Source organism: Rhincodon typus, chromosome 17 (genome assembly GCF_021869965.1).
Source record: "Rhincodon typus isolate 14 chromosome 17, sRhiTyp1.1, whole genome shotgun sequence".
NCBI classification, from domain to species: domain Eukaryota; kingdom Metazoa; phylum Chordata; class Chondrichthyes; order Orectolobiformes; family Rhincodontidae; genus Rhincodon; species Rhincodon typus.
Genome location: NC_063348.1, coordinates 886,663 through 910,124, shown reverse-complemented (window position 1 = coordinate 910,124; position 23,462 = coordinate 886,663). Strand labels below are relative to the sequence as shown.

The window sequence follows — 23,462 nt, the reverse complement described above, 5'->3', positions numbered from 1 at the left end:
AATATTTGCATTTTTTCATTTTCTGTTTTTCTAATTAGGGACTGAAGTGAGAAATGAATTGTTTTGTTAACTAGGCATGGTTGGAGGATTGCTGCATGTTTTGAAAGCAAGTGACCTGACATTCATGTCAGCTGTGGTTAAATTGTGATTGCAGATGAACTGGAGCCGAGGGGATTGTGTACAAATGTAACTTTGCTGTGTGGACTACCTGCCAGTTATCCGTGACAAAGGCTTTCTGTTTGTTAACAATTATGTAATAGGCGCTTAAGTAGGTGAACATCTTGCAGCTCTAAATAAGATACAGAGAAGTTACTAGATCTCCATCAGCTCAGAAGTTCTCTCTGTTCTCTGCATTAAAAGCCTGTTCAAACCTGAAGTAAACCAATGTTATCTTTTCTTCAGTTGCTGTAAGCTGTGACTTTTAATTAATAAGTCAGAGATGTTTTAGAAGTTAACCAGCCACCCTGCACCTCATGCAAATCAACAGAAGCATCTGGAGAAGGAAGACTGAGAAGCAGTATTCAGATCAGCACAAGAATCATCTCAGCAAACCCTGTGGATGGGATCCTCTGAACTGCTTTCTCAGTCCTTCCCTCCACCCATGCACACATGAAGGAAAAATGGGTGTATGTGTATAAACACATGCACGTGCATAAGGGGGAATTTATAAAGCAATTAGAGTTTTAGTCAGTAGAGCTATACACTTACAGTACACAACTGTTGACCTGTAAAGTCAGGTAAATTGAGGAATTTTGTGCATTTTATAAAAATCGACTTTTATTACAACTGAGGAATAGTGAGCTTTGATTTCCAACGTGCTATCCCAGCAAGGCATAACAACTTGATTATTATCTAATCGGAGAGTGGCTGCAGAGTTCCGAGGATTTAAGTGCGCTAGAGCATGAGTCACAGAACATTAGTATACAGGTACACCATGTCATCAAGAAAGTTAATAGGATGCTATCCTTTATTACAAGAGGAATTAAATATTAAAGGAAGGATGTGCTTCAGTTATAGGACACTGGTGAGACCACATCTTGAATACTGTGTCTCTTTATTTCAGGAAGAACGTAAATGTATTGGAGGTGGTTCAGAGGAAATTCATCAGATTGACACATGGAATCGGGCTGATCTTATGGACAGGTTGAGCTTGTTTTCACTGGGGTTTAGAAGAGCGAGGGGTGATTTGATTGAAGTATATAAGATCCTGAATGGTCTTGAGAAGGTGGATAAGGAACGGATATTTCCTCTTATGGCTGAATCCCAACCGAAGGGGGGCACTGTTTTACAAGTTGCCATTGCCCTTCAAGACAGAAATGAGAAGAATTTTTCCTCAGAGTTGTGCAACTTTTACACTCTTTACCTCAGAAGGCAGTAGAAGCAGGATCAGTGAATATTTTTAAGGCAATTAAGCAGAGAATTGAGAGTTAGTGGGAGTAGATTGGAACAGGGAATTTTGAAACCATAAACAAACTACCAATAATCTCAATGACTGGCGAAGCAGGCTCGATTCGTTTGTTCGTATTTACGAAAGACAACACCAAATAGTGTGGCACTCCCTCAATACTGACCCTCCAGCAGTGCAGCGCTCCCTCAGCACTGACTCTTTGACAGGGCAACACTCCTTCAGTTCTGACCCTCTAACAGTGTGGCACTCTCTCAGTACTGACACACTGATAAGTGCAGCTCTCCCTCAGCGCTGACCTTTTGACATTGTGGGCTCCCTCAGCAATGATCCTGCAATAGTGCCATGCTCTGACCACATGGCATTCCCTCAGTGCAGATCCTCCAACAGTACAGTGCTCCCTCGGTACTAATCCTCTGAAAGTGGAGTGCTCCCTTAGCACTGACCCTCCAATAGAATGGTGCTGCATCAGTATTAAATGGACAGAAAGGACCAGCGTAAATCCCATCTACAGGAAGGGCCGCAAGGACTAAAAAGACATCAAGAACAGCAAAGCAATACTTAGACTTGATTAAGATTTGCAAAATGTTATGAGGAATATCAGAATAAGATTGTTTAAATGAAGAGAATGGTTCCTGTTATGTAGCACTCTCAAAGACTGTACAGCTGACATTGCTTTTAAAATTGCTCATTGACAGATTTACTACATTAAATCTGTTCTGAGGAAGGGTCACTGGACTCGAAACGTTAACTCTGTTTTCTCCTTCACAGATGCTGCCAGACCTGCTGAGCTTTTCCAACAACTTTGTTTTTGTTCCTAATTTACAGCATCTGCAGTTCTTTTGGTTTTTATTTACTACATTAAGTACTTGACACTGATCGCCAGTTGCAGATGAAGATGAAATATCAGAGACTTAAGACAAAATGAATATGAATCAGGGGCCTCGACCAACAGGATTCCACACAAGTTACAATTTGATCATGGGGAGTACGATCAGATTGAAATGGCCAAATCTGTGACGTCCCTTACATTTGACCAGCCTGGACATAAAAAGAAATTGTTGAGCAAAGTGTTGATTAATCATTGTAATCATGGACAACTCTCTCCATTGAAGAGAGAATGCGCTACTCGGGGAAATTATGGGTATTATTCCACCTATAAAGAGGAATGAGGTAAAACATTATGAAATGATGGCCGTCTTAGACTAACCTCTGTAATGGAGAAGTGCCAGAATTGCATCAGAGACTGTGTGACTGTGCACTTTGGCTAAAATAGATCAAGTGTCATTTTGATTTGGCATCTTATTTGAAGAATGTTAGCCCTAATGTTATTAGCCAATGGAAGGGCCTCACAAAAAAAAAATGCTACATGTTTCAAAACTGAAATGGAAGGCTTGCTTAGTGCAATTGGGCAGCTGATTTGGCTGGGTCACCACATGAGGCCACATGCCAGTTTTCAAGTTTTACAGTTGAGTATGACTGTGAATAATTCCAAGGTGAAAGATACCAGGATGCTGCCTGGATTAGAGGGTATGAGCTGTAAGGAGAAGATAGTAAAACTCAGATTGGTTTCTATGGATTGGCAGAGCCTGAAAGGAGACTTGATAGAAGTCTTTAAAATTATGAGATGCATAGATAGAGTTGACAGTCAGAATCTTTTTCCCAGAGCTGAAATGTCAACATTGCGGGTGGGGCGGTGGGCATGCATTTTAGGGGAGGGGTAAGTTCAAAGGAGATGTGAGGGGCAAGTTTTTTTTACATAGAGAGTGGTAGGGTTCTGGAATGCACTGCCAGGGGTGGTGGCGGAGGCAGATATGATAAGGGTGTTTCAGGGACTTTTAGATAAGTACATAAATATGTAAGGATTGGAGGGATATGGACCAATGGCAGGCAGAAGGGATTAGTTTAATTTGGTGTCATGTTCGGCACAAAATTGTGGGCCGAAGGGCCCATTCCTGTGCTGCACTGTTCCATGTTCTATCATTGAGGTAAAAACATTGAAGACTGTACATGATCCCTGATTGTGTGAAGGCATTTATGCTCTCTTCGGCATGGGCGAATTCACTCACCAACTGTCTAATGCTTATGTGCTAATCATGTTGGTGTGATACCTGGTTTTATGCTCTGTTGCCTTGCAGCTGCACGCTCCATGCTGTCCTTCACACAGTAGTACAACTCTCGACACTGCCAAAGAGCACATAACTGGGGTTAGTTATATTACATAGAACATACAACAGGCTGCTCAGCCCACCACATAGAACATAACAGCGCAGTACAGGCCCTTCGGCCCTCAATGTTGCGCCGACCTGTGAAACCAATCTGAAGCCCATCTAACCTAAACTAGTCCATTATCATCCATATGTTTATCCAATGACCATTTAAATGCCCTTAAAGTTGGCGCGTCTACTACTGTTGCAGGCAGGGCATTCCACGCCCTTACTACTCTCTGAGTAAAGAACCTACCTCTGACATCTGTCCTATATCTATCACCCCTCAATTTAAAGCTATGTCCCCTCGTGCTAGCCATCACCATCCGAGGAAAAAGGCTCCCACTATCCACCCTATCTAATCCTCTGATCATCTTGTATGTCTCTATTAAGTCACCTCTTAACTTTCTTCTAACGAAAACAGCCTCAAGTCCCTCAGCCTTTCCTCATAAGACCTTCCCTCCATACCAGGCAACATCCTGGTAAATCTCCTCTGCACCCTTTCCAATGCTTCCACATCCTTCCAGTGACCAGAACTGTACACAATACTCCGAGTGCGGCCGCACCAGAGTTTTGTACAGCTGCAACGTGACCTCATGGCTCCGAAATTCAATCCCTCTACCAATAAAACCTAACATACCGTAAGCCTTCTTAACAACGCGATCAACCTGGGTGGCAACTTTCAGTGATCTATGCACATGGACACCGAGATCTCTCTGCTCATCCACACTACCAAGAATCTTACCATTAGCCCAGTACTCTGTATTCCTGTTACTCCTTCCAAAGTGAATCACCTCACACTTTTCCGCATTAAACTCCATTTGCCACCTCTCAGTCCAGCTCTGCAGCTTATCTATGTCCCTCTGTAACCTGAAACATCCTTCCGCACTATCCACAACTCCACCGACTTTGGGGTCATCTGCAAACTTACTAACCCATCCTTCTACGTCCTCATCCAGGTCATTTATAAAAATGACAAAAAGCAGTGGCCCCAAAACAGATCCTTGAGGTACACCACTCGTAACTGAACTCCAGGATGAACATTTCCCATCAACCACCACCCTCTGTCTTCTTACAGCTAGCCAATTTCTGATCCAAACCGCTAAATCACCCTCAAACCCATGCCTCCGTATTTTCTGCAATAGCCTACCATGGGTAACCTTATCAAACGCTTTACTGAAATCCATATACACCACATCAACTGCTTTACCCTCATCCACCTGTTTGGTCACCTTCTCAAAGAACTCAATAAGGTTTGTGAGGCACCACCTACCCTTCACAAAACCGTGTTGACTATCCCTAATCAAATTATTCCTTTCTAGATGATTATAAATCCTATCTCTTATAATCCTTTCCAACACTTTACCCACAACCGAAGTAAGGCTCACTGGTCTACAATTACTAGGGTTGTCTCTACTCCCCTTCTTGAACAAGGAGACAACATTTGCTAGTCTCTAATCTTCTGGCACTATTCCTGAAGACAATGACGACATAAAGATCAAAGCCAAAAGCTCTGCAATCTCCTCTCTAGCTTCCCAGAGAATCCTAGGATAAATCCCATCCGGCCCAGGGGACTTATCTATTTTCACACCTTCCAGAATTGCTAACACCTCCTCCTTATGAACCTCAATCCCACGTTTGTAAGCAATGAGAAAACAGAGACTGGCCAGTGGGTCAACAGGTGGAGGTGTTGGAAGATGTTTCTGTTTCACCGCCTATCCATGCTTCAAGATCCAAGTAGTAGATTTGCTGGGCACTGCCCTCTTTCTTGCTTGAGATCTACCGGATCTGATTGGTCTGGAGCAGTAGAGGAAAGCCACTTGCTCATCTAATGATCAGACACTCTTGTTTGAAGCAAGATGTATTTACTGCATGATTACAACTATCTACAAGTTACAGTGATTGACTGGACATTGTTACAGAGACTGTGAGGAAAAACCAAATGCTGGATCTTATTCCTTCTAGACTTTTATCTGTTCTCCCACCCAATCTGTTTGGCATCGCCTTAGACAGTGTGGCTTAAGACACTTGCTAGAATAATCTCTTTCAGAGCTTGACACTCTTACACAACAAGCCTGTTTTGTTTACATTTGTGCAGATATTTACATTTACCTACCCCATCTACTCCCAGAGGTCACACTCACACTCAATCACTCGCTGATCATAATCACTCTCCTAGACAATGATCTCATTTATTCTACCAGAAACGAATCACACTCACTCTACCACACACTGATCAGACTCTAAGAAGTAGATTCAGTCTCAAACAGGACATCATTTATTGCATAATAGCAATCAGGCAGACGTTACACTGATGGGAATGTTACAAACAGTTAAGAGGAGGAACCGGATAGTGAATCTTAATCCTTTGAGATCCTATTGTATGTTTTCAAGATATAGTTCTTAGGGTTAAAAGGATCAAAGAGTCTGAGGAGAAAGGAGGAACAGGGTACGGAGTTGGATGATCAGCCATGATCGTACAGAATGGTGCAGCAGGCTTGAAGGGCTGAATGGCCTACTACTGCTCCTAGTTTCTACAATTCTAAGGTGTTCGTCCACCAAACCTACATATCATCATCATATTGGGTGGTGCTTAATATCTCAGCATTAACCCCTTCAGGTGCTCACACAACAGGGGCAGCAGATGATTGACGGAGCGCAAGAAATAGAAAGAGAGACAGACAGAGTGGAAATGACCACGAGGGCAGATCCAGTGTTTGTACCTTCTTGGTGTAGAACTTGTTGAGCTGGGTCTCCTGCCCATTACGTCTCCACAGACACAGGACCTTGGTCTTAGGACAGTACGTCATGTTAATGAGCTTCTCGTACCACCAGCGTTCATAGACAGTGCCGATATTACTGCGTAGCACAATGCAGTCATCACACACCTATCAAACACAAGGAGTACAGAGTGCTAGAGCCAGGCATCCACAGACACCAATAACCACAGTCTATTAATAAAAAATAAACTTTGCGTAAACACATAGATACTAAACTAGTTCTGTACAGTCTTTGCATATGAAGGAAAACCTGTCCCCGGTGTTACGAAGGTGGTCTCATCTCATTGCCGCAGAACACTTGAGGTACTTAGACCATTTTGTATCACCTTTGTGGGAAAATTTGCAAAGAAAAACACCTTTGACCACAAATCCATCAGGAAATGGTTAGCAAGTAACATCCTTGAGTCCCTGCAGGAAAAGGATAATGTGGATCTTGTCAGGCGATTCCTTGAGTAGAATGCCTCATCACCGGAACTTTCTAACAAGCACCAAGACATTGCTTGGCGGTGGTAAGAAAGGTATTAGCCGTCAGATCCTTCATGTACTTCCAGTCTCTGTGTGCCACCGCATGCTGCCTTTAAAATGGTTGAACTGGTGAAGAGACTGTCACACATCTCCTTCTGGAATCTGCCTTTCAAAAGAAGTCCGGTGAGAGATGCAGCAGCTTTTGTCGCGGTTCATCCCAAGCACCTCCGTGACACAGGACTCTGTGCTCTATAGTCTGTTCCCCGGGATGAACATGGAGACAAAACACTGACTGTGCCTGGAAGACCACCAACTCAGTGAAAGACTTTCTTTGGTCTGCCCAACAAGGGTTGACTTCAACCGAGCGTTGCAGACTGGCACATTCTAACGTCCAGGACTACGTGCTGAGGGATGCACTAGAGTTTCGGGAAGCTGCCACCGAGGTGCAGTGGGGAAAGGCCACTGTCTGAGGTCTTTCTGCCAAAGTACAACAAGGCTCCAGTCAGTTGTCAGACTCAAAATGAACATAACTAGTTGCCTGCAAAAGTAGAAAATGCCTATTTTGGCAACAAGTAGAAAAGGTTGAGAGGAATATGGGCCAAATGATGGCAAATGACACTGGATCAGACTGGGATGTCTGATCTGTGATTCTGTGACTCTACAACTGTAGAGCTTTGAGAAATGTCAAAATTCCCATGTTTTATTTGGTTTTCTCTCTGCAAATACTGTACAGATATGATTTGAAACCTTTGTATATATGTCCAGTTGATTTTTATAAATAAAGTGTATGTGTGAAATAAAAAAATTATAGATCTCCAAATAATGGAGAGGAAGTAGAAGATAGCACATGTAGGCAGGTTTTGGGATTCTGCAGGACAAGTAGGGTTGTGCTGTAGAAATCATAATGTGATAAGATTCAATATTAAGTTACAAATGGATAATAAATCAGTCAAGGATTAAGATCCCAGACTGGAAAAGGGCAGATTTCAGGGGTCCAAAAATTGAACTGAAGCAAGTTGATTGGAATTGTATTTTAATGGATAAAACAGCGGATGAAAAATGAGTGAATTTCAATAGACAGGTGAATAAGGTACAGGCTAGGTACATAGCCATGAGAAATAAATATGGGGTATCCAAAGCGAGAGTACCCTGGATGACTGAGGCTATTGATGAGAAAACAGGAAGAAAAAGGAGGCATACGATGCATACTGGAATAATAAGAGCAACGGAAATCAGGAAGAGTATCTCAAATACAGGAGGGAGGCCTAAACTGGAATAAGGAAGGGTAAGAGGAACCATGAGGAAAGGATGACAGGCTGCACTAAAACAAAGAGTGAAATATTCTTCAAATATATTAATAGTAAACGATTAGAGTCGGGCCCATAAGGAACAAGTACAGTAAGCAAAAAGAAATGTCAGAAGTACGAAATGAACATTTTGCTTCTGTCATTACCAAATTAGAAGATGGTGACAATGGCCTAGTTGAAAATACGGGTGCTGAGCAATTTAGCAGCATAGTGATAGATAAAGAGGTGCTAAAAGGGCTGGCTGCACTCCAGGTAGAGAAGTCGCCAGCCTGGATGGGATGCATTCTAAATTGCTGAGAGGGGCAAGGGAACAAATGACAGAGCTGTTGACAGAAATTTTCCAGGCCTCTCTGCACATAGTAGTCATCCCAGGGGACTGGAGGATTGCAAATGTGATGCCGTTGTTTAAGAAAGGGGCAAAGGATAACCCAGGAAAATACAGAACTGTCAGCTTGATGTCAATTGTAGGAAAACCTGATGGAGGCCATAATACAGGATAAAGTAAACACACACTTTAAGCAAAATTAAGTTAATAGTTGACAGCTTTGTCAAAAGCAGGTCATGTCTGACAAATTTAATTGAGTTCTTTGATGAGTAGATGAGGTTAACGTGTGTTTGGACTTTCAGAAAGCATTTGACATGGTGCCACACGGCAAGTTGGTTAGCAAATTAGAAATGTTTGGGATTGATGGGTCCTTGGCAGCATGGATTAGAAGTTGGCTAAAGGATAGGAAGGCGAGGGTAGATACGGATGGGCATGTTTCAGATTGGAGACAAGGAGAAAGTGGTGCTCCCCAGTGATTGGTATTGTGACCCTTGGTTTTCTGATTTACATACACGATTTGGAGATGAACGTTGGGGGCAAAATCTCTACATTTGCAGATGATACTAAGTTAGGGAGAATAGTGAATTGTGAGGATAACACTGAGTAACTTCACGGTGACGTTGACAAGCAGGCCGAATGGGCAGACACCTGGTAGATGAGTTTCAATGCTGAGAAATGTGAGGTAATGCATTTTGGTAGAAGAAATAGGGAGAGACAATACAGACTCAATGGTAAAACTTTGAGGGGAGTACAGGAGCAGAGGGACCTCAGGGTTCACATGCATAATTCTCTGAAAGTGGCTAGGCAAGTTGAAACAGTTGTTCAAAAGGCTGGTAGGATCCTTGGGTTTATAAATAGAGGCATAGAGTATACAAGCAAGGAAGTGATGCTACATCTCTCTAAATCATTGATCATTTGCAGTATTGTGTTCAGTTCTGGGCACCTTATTTAAGGAGGGGTGTTAAAGCCCTGGAAAAAGTTCAGAGAAGATTTACAAGAGTGATACCAGAAATGAGGGATTTTAGATAAAAGGAAAGATTAGAGAGATTGGGCGGTTTTCTCCTTGGAGAAGAGAAGCTAAAGAACACTTCTTATTGAAGTGCTCAAATTTATGAACAATTTTGACAGTGTAAAGAAGGATTTTCTATTTCCATGAGTTGCCAAGTCAGTAATTAGGGGTCATAACATCAAGACTGTCAGCACAAGAGCTCAGAGTGAGAAAAGAAGAAACTTCCTTACTCAGTTGTTAGAATTTGGAATGTGCTGCCTGGGAGAGTGGTGGAGGCAGATTCCATAGAAGGTTTCAAAAGAGAGCTGCATATATGTTTGTAAGTGATAAATTTAGAGGATGATGGATAGGCCAGGAGAATGGGACTAGCTAGCTAGCTCCTTTGGGACCCTGTAAAGACACAATAGGTTGAATAACCATTTCTGTATTGTAAAGTTCTTTGATTTGAATCAAGGCAGCTAATGGAATGCTGGCCTTTACATCTAGAGGACTAGAGTACAGGAATGCAGAAATTATGCTGCACTTACACAGAACCCTGGCTAGACTCCACCTGGAGTACTGAGAGCTGATTTGGACATCAAGTCTTAGGAAGGATACATCAACCCTTGAAGGAGTACAGCATTTACAAGATGATGCCTGGACTTCAGACGCTAAGTTATGAGGAGAGATTATACATATTAGGCCAATTTCTCTTGAATTTAGAAGGTTAAGGGCAATCTGATCAAAGTCTCCAAGACATTAACAGGAAAAGGCAGGGTAGATAAAGATAAACTGTTTCCGACGGTTGGGAATTCTAGAATTAGGTGACAAAGTCTGAATTAGAACCAGACTGTTCAAGAAAGACGTTAGAAAGCATTTTTACACACAATGGGTGGTAGATGTTTGGAATGCTCTTCCATTGATAGCATTGGATGCTGGATCAATTGTTAGTTTTAAATCGGAAATAGGTAATCTTCTGTTTAGCAAAGGTATGGAGTTAGGCCACAGATGAGACATGATCCCATTGCATGGTAGAACACACAAAGAGCTAAATGGCCAACTGAGTTTGTACGATTGCACCATACACCAAGTGTGGGGGCCAGTATCAGTGGTGTGTGCTGTTGTGTAGAGAAATCAGTACCACAACCCCAGTGAAGAGCGGACTGAGAAAAATGTGAACTATTATTCAGATAATGAAGGATATTGAATGGCAGGATGGATTTGAAGGTGTTGTGTTCAGTTTGGCAAATATCGAGAGTACCATCTGGCTAAATGTCACATGACATGTGCATGCCTTGGGCTTGCCTCAGAGAGAATTAGTGATGAGCCAGTTATTTTTTATTGCACATTCTCCACTGTGCAGCAGAGGTGGCATTAGCTTTATGATTCTGGTGTAATTTAGGTGCCCAGTACCTCCATGAAGAAGATTTCACCATTGGTGTCTGTTCCTGCATGTACCACAAAGGTCTGCTTCTTGATGTGACGGCTGCCACAGGGTCGAATGTGGAGATCGCGGCTCTCCTGAGAAATAAGTGCAAAGCCATGAGGGCAACGGCCATCAACCACAGGCCAGACATGACACATCACTGGCAAACCCATCTCTAAACTTGCAGCAGGATCTTCCGAACACAGACTGTATCCTCCCATTGTTTGTCCTAGTGTCAGTCTGACTACAGCCCTCCCACTGTACCTGACCATAATCACTCTGCTGATTGTCCAACTCTGATCCTCACGCCCACACACTCTCTGCCTCGCTCTGATCCTCACGCCCGCACACTCTCTGCCTCGCTCTGATCCTCATGCCCGCACACTCTCTGCCTCGCTCTGATCCTCACGCCCGCACACTCTCTGCCTCACTGTCATCCACCTAATCACTGTGTCCCACTGTAATCCTCACGCTCACTCTGTGCCTCACTGCAGTCTACCTTCCAGACAGTGACCTTGATCCTATTTCTGTCAATATGCAGGAGACTGCAGTCCTCTACGGTGTTAATAGATTAATGAAACTTTTACAACACCTAAGGGAAACAGGTAGTGCCTTCAGGCTTCGTATTTAGTTCACAAAACACCAGAGTCAAGCTCAGTTTCGCTCCTAGAAAGGAACTCAGGGCTCTTCAGGGAATCTCTCGCCTTAGGAGGACTTAGTTTACACAGCTTCCAAATCACAATGATGTGGTCTGAGACCTATGGGTTACTAGAACATAGGCTTAAACTTTTGACTTATGCTAAGTTCATGTTGGCAGACTTGGTAAGGACTCACTGAATTATCAAGAGTTGGGGGGTACAATTTCTCTGGACTAGAGTCTCTATGGTAAATAACATCAGGAACGTGTTGAAACTTCGTTGTGTTTTAAGATCATCTAACTATATTCTATTTTTAGTTAGCTTGGTTTGTTTCTCTTTCTTATTTTGTGCAATTAACTTCAGTTGATCTTTTAAAGAAACCCTGACTATAACTTACGGATTAACCATGTTAGCTCAACAGACTAAAATCATTGATCAATTAAGCCTAGTTTCATTTTGGGATATGAACTGCCCAGAACTATCATCTACTGAAGTAACAACATTGAATGCTTCCTACATTGTGTCTAACTGTAGTCTTCTTGCACTAAGTGCCTCTAACTGTATTGTCCCTACAATGAGTCTGCCTGATTGTAATTGTTGCTGCCATGTGTACCTGACCATACACCCGAGGATGGGGGACACGATAAGCTGCAGCTGTGATGAAGTGGAATGCTCACCAGATGTGGAAGGCGATCGAGCAGGTCATTCACTTCCTGACTGTGCACCAGCCCAATGTGTGATTTACCCATCAACCTCCTCACCTTCTTCCTGATGTCATTCTTGTTGACCTGCAAATAAGATGTGACGCTCAGTTATCCTCAACATCCATAACACCCTTGACAAATCACCACAGAGCTTCGCTATCACCCCCAGCTCAACTCCTGCTTGAAAACAGAGCTTCAACACAAAGATACCAACAACTTTGATATACAATGGGATATTGTTGGCTTTAAGGTGTGTTTCACAGCATACAAAAACAAAATAAGACACTAAATCTTGTAAGGAGGAAACATCTGGTCAGGTCAGCTGTCTTAAAGGAGGAAACAAAAGGGAAGTAGCATCAGGAAGGTATTTCAGCGTTTGGGATCTAGGCAACTGTAGGCTCAGCCACCAATGGCAAAGTGATTAAAATCAGCAATGTACAAGAGACCAGATCATTAGGGGAATGCCGATGTATCGGAGGATTGAGGATCCAGAAGCGATTACAGAAATATGGATGAAGGAGGCTAGGGAGGATTGAAAAATAACAATGAGACAGAATGGCACACTTAAAAACAAATAAGACATTGCTTGCCTGGGAGCCAATGTAGATAAGCACAGGTGAACAGGGGGTGGGGGTGGAATAGCATGAGTTAAAACAGGGCCAGAGTTTCGTGTGACCTAAAGAGGGAGACTGGACAAGGGCTAGAATTACTGAGGGGCAGGAAAGGTACATGCAATAAAGAGTAAACAAAAAGAAACAAATAACTGTGGTTGCTGGAAATCCGAAACAGAAACACCTGGAGAAAATCAGCATCTGTGGACAGAGTTAACATTTGGGTCCAGTGGCCCCTCTTCAGAACTCAAGGCGCAAGTAACGATGGCTGTAGAAGCCGATGCATCGAGGCACGGACCAAACTGGGCAACCTCACAGAAATGGAAACAGCAACGGATAAACATGTGGTCAGAAGTTCATTCAAGGTTGAAACCAACAGAAATAATGCACATAGGCAGGCTCATCTCAGGCTGAGTGGTGGAGCTGGTAGTTCATGAGAGACTGCAGCTTCAGTCTTCTCAATATTTAATTGAGGGAAATGTTTGCTTATCCAGCGCTTGATGTCAGGTTTAATGCCAATAGGGGAATGGACAGTGGTGGGGGCGAAGTGCAGTGTATGCATTGACAAACAAAACCATGCAGCTGAGGACGTACGAGTGAGCAATAGGAGGTGGGACCAAGAATAAATCAAGGGACCCCAGAGGCTAATGGTGCAGAAGTAGCAAGTGAAGCCATTGTTGGTGATTCTCTGGATACTTTCGGACAAATAAGAATGGAACTGGATGAGAATAGACCCACCCAGCTGGACAAGTGAAGTAGTGTTGCAGCATGATGGCAGGTCACTCTACAAAATGCAAGATCTAAAAAGGAGCAATCTCATTGCTGGGAGTGTACTGTAGGGTCCTCTAACAGTTTGAAAGAAATAGAAAAGCACATACGTAGGCAAATTTCAGGGAAGTGTAAAAGTAACAGGATAGCGACAGTAACTGGGGCGGTATTTGAAAGGTTTGGAGGGAGCAGAATCCTTCAAGGACAGCTTAAATATGTAGAAGGTCCAACAAGACAGGGGATGGTCCCGGACTTAAATGGTAGAACTCTTAGTAGCATTGACATACAGAGATCTAGCCATTCAGATCTACAGTTCCCTGAAAGTGGCAACATAAGTGTCTCCCACCCATCCTCCTCCTCTAACCAAAAAAACAGGTTCTGAGCGCCGATTTGGTAAGGTTACTAGTTTTTTTTTCAGAATTCAGAACAGTGGGAATGGATGTTAGGGCAGTTGCATGCTCCTCCTGTAGAATGTGGGAGGTAAGGGTTACCACTAGTGTCCCCACTGACTTCATCTGCGGGAAGTGCACCCAACTCCAGCTCCTCGGAAACCGCGTTAGGGAACTGGAGCTGGAGCTGGAGCTGGAGCTGGATGAACTTCGGATCATTCGGGAGGCTGAGGGGGTAATTGAGAGGAGTTACAGGGAGGTAGTCACACCTCAGGTACAGGAAAAAGGTAGATGGGTTACAGTCAGGGGATGGAAAGGGAACAGGCAGACAGTGCAGGGATCCCCTGTGGCCATTCCCCTCAATAACAAGTATACCGTTTTGGATACTGTTGGGGGGACGACTTACCAGGGGTAAGCCATGGGGTACAGGTCTCTGGCACAGAGTCTGTCCCTGTTGCTCAGAAGGGAAGGGAGGAGAGGAGGAGAGCATTAGTCATTGGGGACGCCAGAGTTAGGGGGACAGATAGGAGATTCTGTGGGAACGAGAGAGACTTGCGGTTGGTGTGTTGCCTCCCAGGTGCCAGGGTCCGTGATGTCTCGGATTGTGTTTTCGGGATCCTTAAGGGGGAGGGGGAGCAGCCCCAAGTCGTGGTCCACATAGGCACCAACTACATAGGTAGGAAAAGGGATGGGGATGTAAGGCAGAAATTCAAGGAGCTAGGGTGGAAGCTTAGAGCTAGAACTAGCAGAGTTGTTATCTCTGGTTTGTTACCCATGCCATGTGCTAGCAAGACGAGGAATAGGGAGAGAGAGCAGTTGAACACGTGGCTACAGGGATGGTGCAGGAGGGAGGGATTCAGACACCTGCATAATTGGGGCTCATTCTGGGGTAGGTGGGACCTCTACAAACGGGATGGTCTACACCTGAACCAGAGGGGCACCAATATCCTGGGGGGGAAATTTGCTAATGCTCTTCGGGAGGGTTTAAACTAATCCAGCAGGGGGATGGGAACCTGAACTGTAGCTCCAGTGTACAGGAGGTTGAGAGTACTGAGGTTATGAATAAGGTTTCAAGGTTGCAGGAGTGTACCAGCAGGCAGGAAGGTGGTTTGAAGTGTGTCTACTTCAACGCCAGGAGCATCCGGAATAAGGTGGATGAACTTGCAGCATGGGTTGGTACCTGGGACTTCGATGTTGTGGCCATGTGGGAGACATGGATAGAGCAGGGACAGGAATGGTTGTTGCAGGTTCCGGGGTTTAGATGTTTCAGTAAGATCAGGGAAGGTGGTAAAAGAGGGGGAGGTGTGGCATTGTTAGTCAAGGACAGTATTATGGTGGCAGAAAGGACATTTGATGAGGACTCGTCTACTGAGGTAGTATGGGCTGAGGTTAGAAACAGGAAAGGAGAGGTCACCCTGTTGGGAGTTTTCTATAGGCCTCCGAAAAGTTCCAGAGATGTAGAGGAAAGGATTGCAAAGATGATTCTGGATAGGAGCGAAAGTAACAGGGTAGTTGTCATGGGGGACTTTAACTTTCCAAATATTGACTGGAAATGCTACAGTTCGAGTACTTTAGATGGGTCAGTTTTGTCCAATGTGTGCAGGAGGGTTTCCTGACACAGTATGTAGATAGGCCAACAAGAGGCGAAGCCACATTGGATTTGGTATTGGGTAATGAACCAGGCCAAGGTGTTAGATTTGGAGGTAGGTGAGTACTTTGGTGATAGTGACCACAATTCGGTTACGTTTACTTTAGCGATGGAAAGGGATAGGTATATACCACAGGGCAAGAGTTATAGCTGGGGGAAAGGCAATTATGAGGCGATTAGGCAAGATTTAGGACGCATAGGATGGAGAAGGAAACTGCAGAGGCTGGGCACAATTGAAATGTGGAGCTTGTTCAAGGAACAGCGACTGCGTGTCCTTGATAAGTATGTACCTGTCAGGCAGGGAGGAAGTGGTCGAGCGAGGGAACCGTGGTTTACTAAAGAAGTTGAATCTCTTGTCAAGAGGAAGAAGGAGGCTTATGTAAAGATGAGGCGTGAAGGCTCAGTTAGGGCGCTTGAGAGTTACAAGTTAGCCAGGAAGGACCTAAAGAGAGAGCTAAGAAGAGCCAGGAGGGGACATGAGAAGTCTTCAGCAGGTAGGATCGAGGAAAACCCTAAAGCTTTCTATAGGTATGTCAGGAATAAAAGAATGACTGGAGTAAGATTAGGGCCAGTCAAGGACAGTAGTGGGAAGTTGTGCATGGAGTCCAAAGGGATAGGCGAGGCGTTAAATGAATATTTTTCATCAGTATTCACACAGGAAAAAGACAATGTTGTCGAGGAGAATACTGAGATACAGGCTATTAGACTAGATGGGATTGAGGTTCATAAGGAGGAGGTGTTAGCAATTCTGGAAAGTGTGAAAATAGATAAGTCCCCTGGGCCGGATGGGATTTATCCTAGGATTCTCTGGGAAGCTAGGGAGGAGATTGCAGAGCCTTTGGCTTGGATCTTTATGTCGTCATTGTCTTCAGGAATAGTGCCAGAAGACTCGAGGATAGCAAATGTTGTCCCCTTGTTCAAGAAGGGGAGTAGAGACAACCCTGGTAATTATAGACCAGTGAGCCTTACTTCGGTTGTGGGTAAAGTGTTGGAAAGGATTATAAGAGATAGGATTTATAATCATCTAGAAAGGAATAATTTGATTAGGGATAGTCAACATGGTTTTGTGAAGGGTAGGTCGTGCCTCAAAAACCTTACTGAGTTCTTTGAGAAGGTAACCAAACAGGTGGATGAGGGTAAAGCAGTTGATGTGGTGTATATGGATTTCAGTAAAGCATTGATAAGGTTACCCACGGTAGGCTAATGCAGAAAATACGGAGGCATGGGTTTGAGGGTGATTTAGCGGTTTGGATCAGAAATTGGCTAGCTGTAAGAAGACAGAGGGTGGTGGTTGATGGGAAATGTTCATCCTGGAGTTCAGTTACTAGTGGTGTACCGCAAGGATCTGTTTTGGGGCCACTGCTGTTTGTCATTTTTATAAATGACCTGGATGAGAGCGTAGAAGGATGGGTTAGTAAATTTGCGGATGACACTAAAGTCGGTGAAGTTGTGGATAGTGCGGAAGGATGTTGCAGGTTACAGAGGGACATAGATAAGCTGCAGAGCTGGGCTGAGAGGTGGCAAATGGAGTTTAATGTGGAAAAGTGTGAGGTGATTCACTTTGGAAGGAGTAACAGGAATACAGAGTACTGGGCTAATGGTAAGATTCTTGGTAGTGTGGATGAGCAGAGAGATCTTGGTGTCCATGTGCATCGATCCCTGAAAGTTGTCACCCAGGTTGATAGGGTTGTTAAGAAGGCGTATGGTGTGTTAGGTTTTATTGGTAGAGGGATTGAGTTTTGGAGCCATGAGGTCATGATGCAGCTGTACAAAACTCTGGTGCGGTCGCACTTGGAGTATTGCGTACAGTTCTGGTCACCGCATTATAGGAAGGATGTGGAAGCATTGGAAAGGGTGCAGAGGAGATTTACCAGGATGTTGCCTGGTATGGAAGGAAGGTCTTATGAGGAAAGGCTGAGGGACTTGAGGCTGTTTTCGTTAGAGAGAAGAAGGTTAAGAGGTGACTTAATAGAGACATACAAGATGATCAGAGGATTAGATAGGGTGGACAGCGAGAGCCTTTTTCCTCGGATGGTGATGGCTAGCACGAGGGGACATAGCTTTAAATTGAGGGGTGATAGATATAGGATAGATGTCAGAGGCAGGTTCTTTACTCAGAGAGTAGTAAGGGCGTGGAATACCCTGCCTGCAACAGTAGTAGACTGACCAACTTCAAGGGCATTTAAATGGTCATTGGATAAACATATGGATGATAATGGAATAGTGTAGGTTAGATGGGCTTCAGATTGGTTTCACAGGTCGGCACAACATCGAGGGCCGAAGGGCCTGTACTGCGATGTAATGTTCTATGTTCTATAAGTGGATAAGGTGGTCAAGAAGGCATATGACATACTTGCTTTCAACAGTCGGGGCATAGAGCATAAAAATTGGCAAGTTATGTTCCAGCTGTATAGAACTTTAAGGCTACATTTGGAAAACTGTGTACAGTTCTGGTCACCACACTATTATGTGGATAGGGAAGCTCTGGAAAGGGTACAGAAACAGTTTAACCAGGCTGATGCCTGGTTTGGAGGGAATAGCTATGAGGAGGGATTGGACAAACTCGGTTTATTTTCCTTTGAACATCGGAGGCTAGGGGTCAACCTGAAAGGTTTACAAAATGAGTAACGTGGATAGAATGGACAGTTGGAGTCTTGTTTCCTCAGGGTAGAAAGGTCAATTACTAAGGAACATAGATTGAAGATAAAAGGAGTTTAAAGGAGATGTGAGAGGCAAGTATTTTTACACAGAGGATGGTAAGGTGCTGCCAGAGGTGGTGTTAGGAGCAGATACACTAGCAATGTTTAAGAGTCATTTTGCCAGATGCATGAATAGGCAGGGAATAGAGGGATACAGACCACGTTGAGGCAAAAGGTTTTTAGTGTAGAAATGCATCAGGTGTTGACACAGGCTTGGTGGGCTAAAGGGCCTGTTCCTGTACTATACTGTCCGTTGTTAATTGTAGGTCACAAAGCTGGGCATGTGGTTGAAGTATCAGTGGGAAAGCACTTTGCAGACAGCAATCGTAACTCCATTAGATTCAAGATTGTGATGGAAGAGGACAAGAATGGACCTGAAATCAAAGTTCACAATTGGGTTGGCGCTGGGGGAGGGAAGGCTGATTTTAAGAAGATCAGATGATTTGGCCAGACTGGACTTGGAACATGTACTTCCAGGTAAATCTGTGTTAGAACAGTGGATTACATTCAAGAAGGAAATACGGACACTACAGGGCCAACATGTTCCAATTAAGAAAAAGGGTGGGACAATGGATATCAAGGGATACACAGTATTAGATAAAGAGAAAAAGGGAGACATATGGCAGATACCAAAGGCTTAAAACAGCTGAAGCCCTAGAGGAATACAGATGTGCCAGAGGGAACATAAAAGAGAGATTAGGAGAACTAAAAGGGGCATGAAAGAATACTGGCAGGAAAATCCTGAATTATTTTACAGGCACATTAAGGGAAAAAGGATAACACGGGCAAGAGTAGGGGTCATTAAGGACTGCATTGCTAATTTGTACAAGGAACCAGAGGATGTAGGTAGGATTCTAAATGAATGTCAGGGTTCACTAGTGAGAGGGACAATACGGGTATAGGAATCAGGGAGTAAGTCTCTGAAACAATTAAAGAAATTAGCACAAAGAGGAGCTTCTAAGTGATCTTGCAGGGTAAAAATTGGATAAATTTCCAGGGCCGGATGAAGTTCTTGGGTGAGGCAAGTGAGCAAATAGCAGGGGAGCTAGCAAAAATTTTCAATTCCTCTCTGGCCACAGGAGAGGTACCAGAGCACTGAAGGGCAACCAATATGGTACAATTATTCAGGAAGGGAGAAAGGGATAAACCAGGAAACTAAAGACCAGTCAGTCTAACCTCAATGGCGGGGTAAGTATTGGAAACAATTCTGAAGGGCAGAATGAAGCTGCATTTGGAGAGATGGGGATTAATCAAGAACAGTCAGCATAGTTTTGTTAAGGAGAGATGATGTCTGATCAACTTGACTGAATTTTTCAAAGAGGTGACCAGGTATGTGGTTAAGAACAATGCTTTTGATGTCATCAACTTGGACTTCAGCAAGGCTTTTAATAAGTTCGCATGGGAGGCTGACAGCAAAAATAAGTGCCCACGGGAATCCAAGGAAATTTGGTAAATTGGATCCACAATTGGTTGAGTTGCAGGAAGCACAGGGTACTGTTGAGGAGTGTTTATCTAACTGGGAGTCTGTGCCCAGTGAGGTCTCACAGGGGTCAGTGGTGGGGTTTATGTAAATGATTTAGACTTGAATGCAGGAGGGTTGATCAGTAAGTTCGCAGATGATACAAAAATTGGTGGGGCAGTAAATAGTGGAGGAAAATAGCCTTAGACTAGAAGAGGATATAACTGGGCTGGTCAGATGGGTTGATCAGTGGCAAATGGAATTCAATTTGGATAAATGTGAGGTGATGCACTTGGGCAGGATAAACAAGGCAATGGAATACATGATGAATGGTAGGACTTTAGGAAGCACCGAGGATCAGAGAGACTCGGTGTGCATATACACCGGTCCCTTAAGTTACCAGGTGGATAAGTGGTTAAGAAGGCATACTTGCTTTTATAAGCCACGTAATAGAGTTTAAGAGCAGGGAAGTCATGCTGGAACGGTACAAAACATTGGTTAGGCTCGTTCCTGAATCCACATTATAGGAGGGGTATGATTGCACTGGAAAGGACACATAGGAGATTTACCAGGTGTTGCCTGGGCTGGAGAGTCTTAGCTCTGTAGAGAGATTGGAGAGTCTAGGATTGTCTTCCTTAAAGGGAGGGGACATGATTGAGATGAATAAAATTGAGGAGCATAGATAGGATAGTCAGGAAGAAACTTTTCCCCTTGATCAATGACCACAGGCAGAGACTTAAGGCAAGGAGTAGGTTTACAGCATGTGTGGAAAACGTTGTCACCCAGAGGGTGGAGGGAATCTGGAACCCTCTGCCTGTAAGGGTGGTAGAGGTAGAAAGCCTCATAACATTTAGGAAAGAATTTAGATGTTCACTTGCAATGTCAAGGCATACAAGGCCAAATACTGGGAAATGGGATTGGAATAGTTAGATACTTGTTTTGACTGATGTGGATGTGATGGGCTGAAGGGCCTTTTTCTGTGCTATAGATCTTTACGACTCTAAGGACACGGAGGAAGTGTTTACTGCAGCATGGGATGTCATTTGTGATTTTGTTAAGAGCTGTTTCAATACAGTGGCACAGTGGAGAATAATTGGGAGTTCAAACATGGATTTCTGAGAAACCTGAATTTGAGACATCTTTACACACTCCAGGGTTTTCGAGATGAAAGAAAGGTTGCAGGTGGAACAATAACGTTTATATAACAATAATAATAACAATAAGGACCAAGTGGTAAAGAGTATAGATTTTGGAGAGAGCGGTGACGAGAGTAGAGTTAAAGGAGAGATAGATAACACCAGTCAGGGGACAGTTAACAATAGTGTCTGACACGGGAACTAGGAGGGGAAGATGGGTGATCAGCAGCTGAGGTAACAGAAAGTGGACCTCATGGATAATATGATCTTAGAGAGATGGAAAAACAGAACATCTGCCCAAAAGTACAATTCTGCTCCTGTAAGAGTTTGGTGAGACAGTATAGAGACAGCTTTACTCTGTATCTAACCTTGTGCTGTCCCTTTCCTGGGCCCTAACGTCTGTGTATAAAGTAAACAGCAGAGTGCTGACCTTGACCATCAGCATGTAGATGATCATATTGTAGAGCAGTGTGGACAGCAATCGGTCTTCATCATCTTCCAGCCGCTTTCGGTCATGCTCCCCCAGTGACTCGTACCTGGAGGAAGAGTGCCAGATTAGTTAACTGGTTACCCTCAACACATGGTACCTACTTCAGATGTTATTACTGAGTGGCAGAGGTGTGCCCTACCTGTCAATCATTTCTTGGGGCCCCTGGTCCATGCCCATTCCTTCTCTTTCTAACATCACAGCATCAAGGTATGTGTCCTCCCAGAACTGGACCTGGTCCCACAGTATTGAGCGTTCCTTGCCTGTGGATGGGGAGCAGCAGGTGAGACAGTCACAGGAGTTCATCCCTCACCCATGCATTGCACAATCTGAGGACTATCCCTAAATAGCCCAGAGGGCCAGCAGTGTGCCTGGGGCTCAGCCATACTGGAACAGATATGGAGTCACAAACGACTCTTTCCAGAGAGGGTAAGGGCAGGGAGCAGGAGAAGTGAGGATATGGGAGATCAGGATAGGGGCAGACACCCAGCAAGGGGGCAGGATTATCATCACGTAACAGGGATGGAAGGGCAATTAATCCCCAGCGAGTGATCATGATGATCTATACCCAATTATGGGGGGGTGAGGGGCAACTACACAGCAAGTTTTTCAGGTTAGGCAGGTGGCAAAGGAAGGTTGTAGCTCAACTGTAACTGTTGAGGGTTGGGAGGTGGGGAGGATGTTGGTGGAGGTGGGAATAGAGACTGATGCACCATGTGGGGACCAGTCACTGAAACTTGGTGTTTGGGCAGGGTTGAGGGAGGGAGTGCAGTCGTAGTTTGTGTATTAACCCGGTCACCGACTGGTGCTGGGCCAACAGCAGATGGGGCACACTGTAAGTTGCAAATAAACCCAGACACATTCCTGGCAACATGCAAAAAATCCACATCAACTCAAATGGGCACAGAACGCATGGGTAACTATCCTGTAACCACACGGTGGCCTGCAATGAACACATCGCCAGTGGCTCACAGTCGATCTCTCTCGGATAAACATCCTGCATTAACTCTGAGACAAGGTGGCTCTCTCAGTGTCACAGCTCCCAGTCAGATGGCTCCCACTGAGGCTGCTGCAGCTTGGCAGGAGAGGAGCCATTGGGGTCACGGTGGGAGAGGAGACACCGGGGCTACGGCGGGGAGTGGAGGTGCATGACACTGAGGTCATGAGAGCAGTGAGATCTGAAAGGTGGCCCTGACTAGGAGCGTGGATGTAACAGGATGACATCTTGTGGCCCTGACAGACAGGGAATCGACTGTGGAAAGGCTGGAGAAGGTTTCACTGGCAGGTGGAAGCCAGGCATGCAGCACCGGTGCGACAGCAGATATGGGAGAGGTTTGTTACTCAGAGATAGGGTTTCCATGGCTGCGTCCTCCAGCTGGTCCCACATGGAGCTCTTGTCTCTCCCTGAGCAGGTCCAAGGCAGCAAGTAGAAAGGAAAAGAGCCCAGCATTTAGTTACATTCAGCACGCAGGGTGGCAGCTTGATTTACATTCTTCACAGAACGTGGCACAGAGTCTTCGCAATCCCAGATACAGTCAGACTGAGACAGGCGCAGAGGCAGCAAATTGAACAAGTGTGAAGGTCAACGAGCACAGGATTAAGTCAGTGAAGGACATACCTGTTTTAGATCCCACACAGACACAAATTCCACACACAGAGCTGAGGGTGTTGGGGACACGGGTCGTTACAGGGATATCTCGCTGAACCAGTGGGAAGATGCAGGAGGACAGAGAGAGGGTGCAAATCCGGGGGGAGGATGCTCAAAGGCAAAGACAATGGCACTGATAGAGAGGGAGATAGAGCGGAGAAAGAGGAAAAAAAGTGAGGAAGAAAGAGAGAGGGCAAGGTGGGGGGCTGGGATGGGCGTGGTGTGGAGGGGAGGGTGAGGGATGGAGGGGGCGAGGACGAGGGACGAGGGGGCGAGGACGAGGGATGGAGGGGGCGAGGGAGGGAGGGGGCGAGGGATGGAGGGGGGGAGGGGTGGAGGGGGGGAGGGGTGGAGGGGGCGAGGGAGGGGGGG

The 23,462-nt window shown here is 44.7% G+C and overlaps 1 protein-coding gene across 1 annotated transcript in view; it reads right to left on the bottom strand.

The window, feature by feature from the left end:
* madd (MAP-kinase activating death domain) overlaps nucleotides 1–23,462 on the bottom strand; it is a 224,082-nt gene that overhangs the window by 13,425 nt on the left and 187,195 nt on the right. Inside the window, exons 24-29 of the mRNA XM_048607272.1 lie at nucleotides 21,585–21,705; nucleotides 21,386–21,491; nucleotides 12,219–12,329; nucleotides 10,891–10,998; nucleotides 6,336–6,500; nucleotides 3,517–3,589 (exon numbers count right to left, since the gene is read on the bottom strand). Of these exons, the coding sequence (XP_048463229.1) occupies nucleotides 3,517–3,589; nucleotides 6,336–6,500; nucleotides 10,891–10,998; nucleotides 12,219–12,329; nucleotides 21,386–21,491; nucleotides 21,585–21,705 (684 nt within the window). The remainder of the gene's footprint in view (nucleotides 1–3,516; nucleotides 3,590–6,335; nucleotides 6,501–10,890; nucleotides 10,999–12,218; nucleotides 12,330–21,385; nucleotides 21,492–21,584; nucleotides 21,706–23,462) is intronic.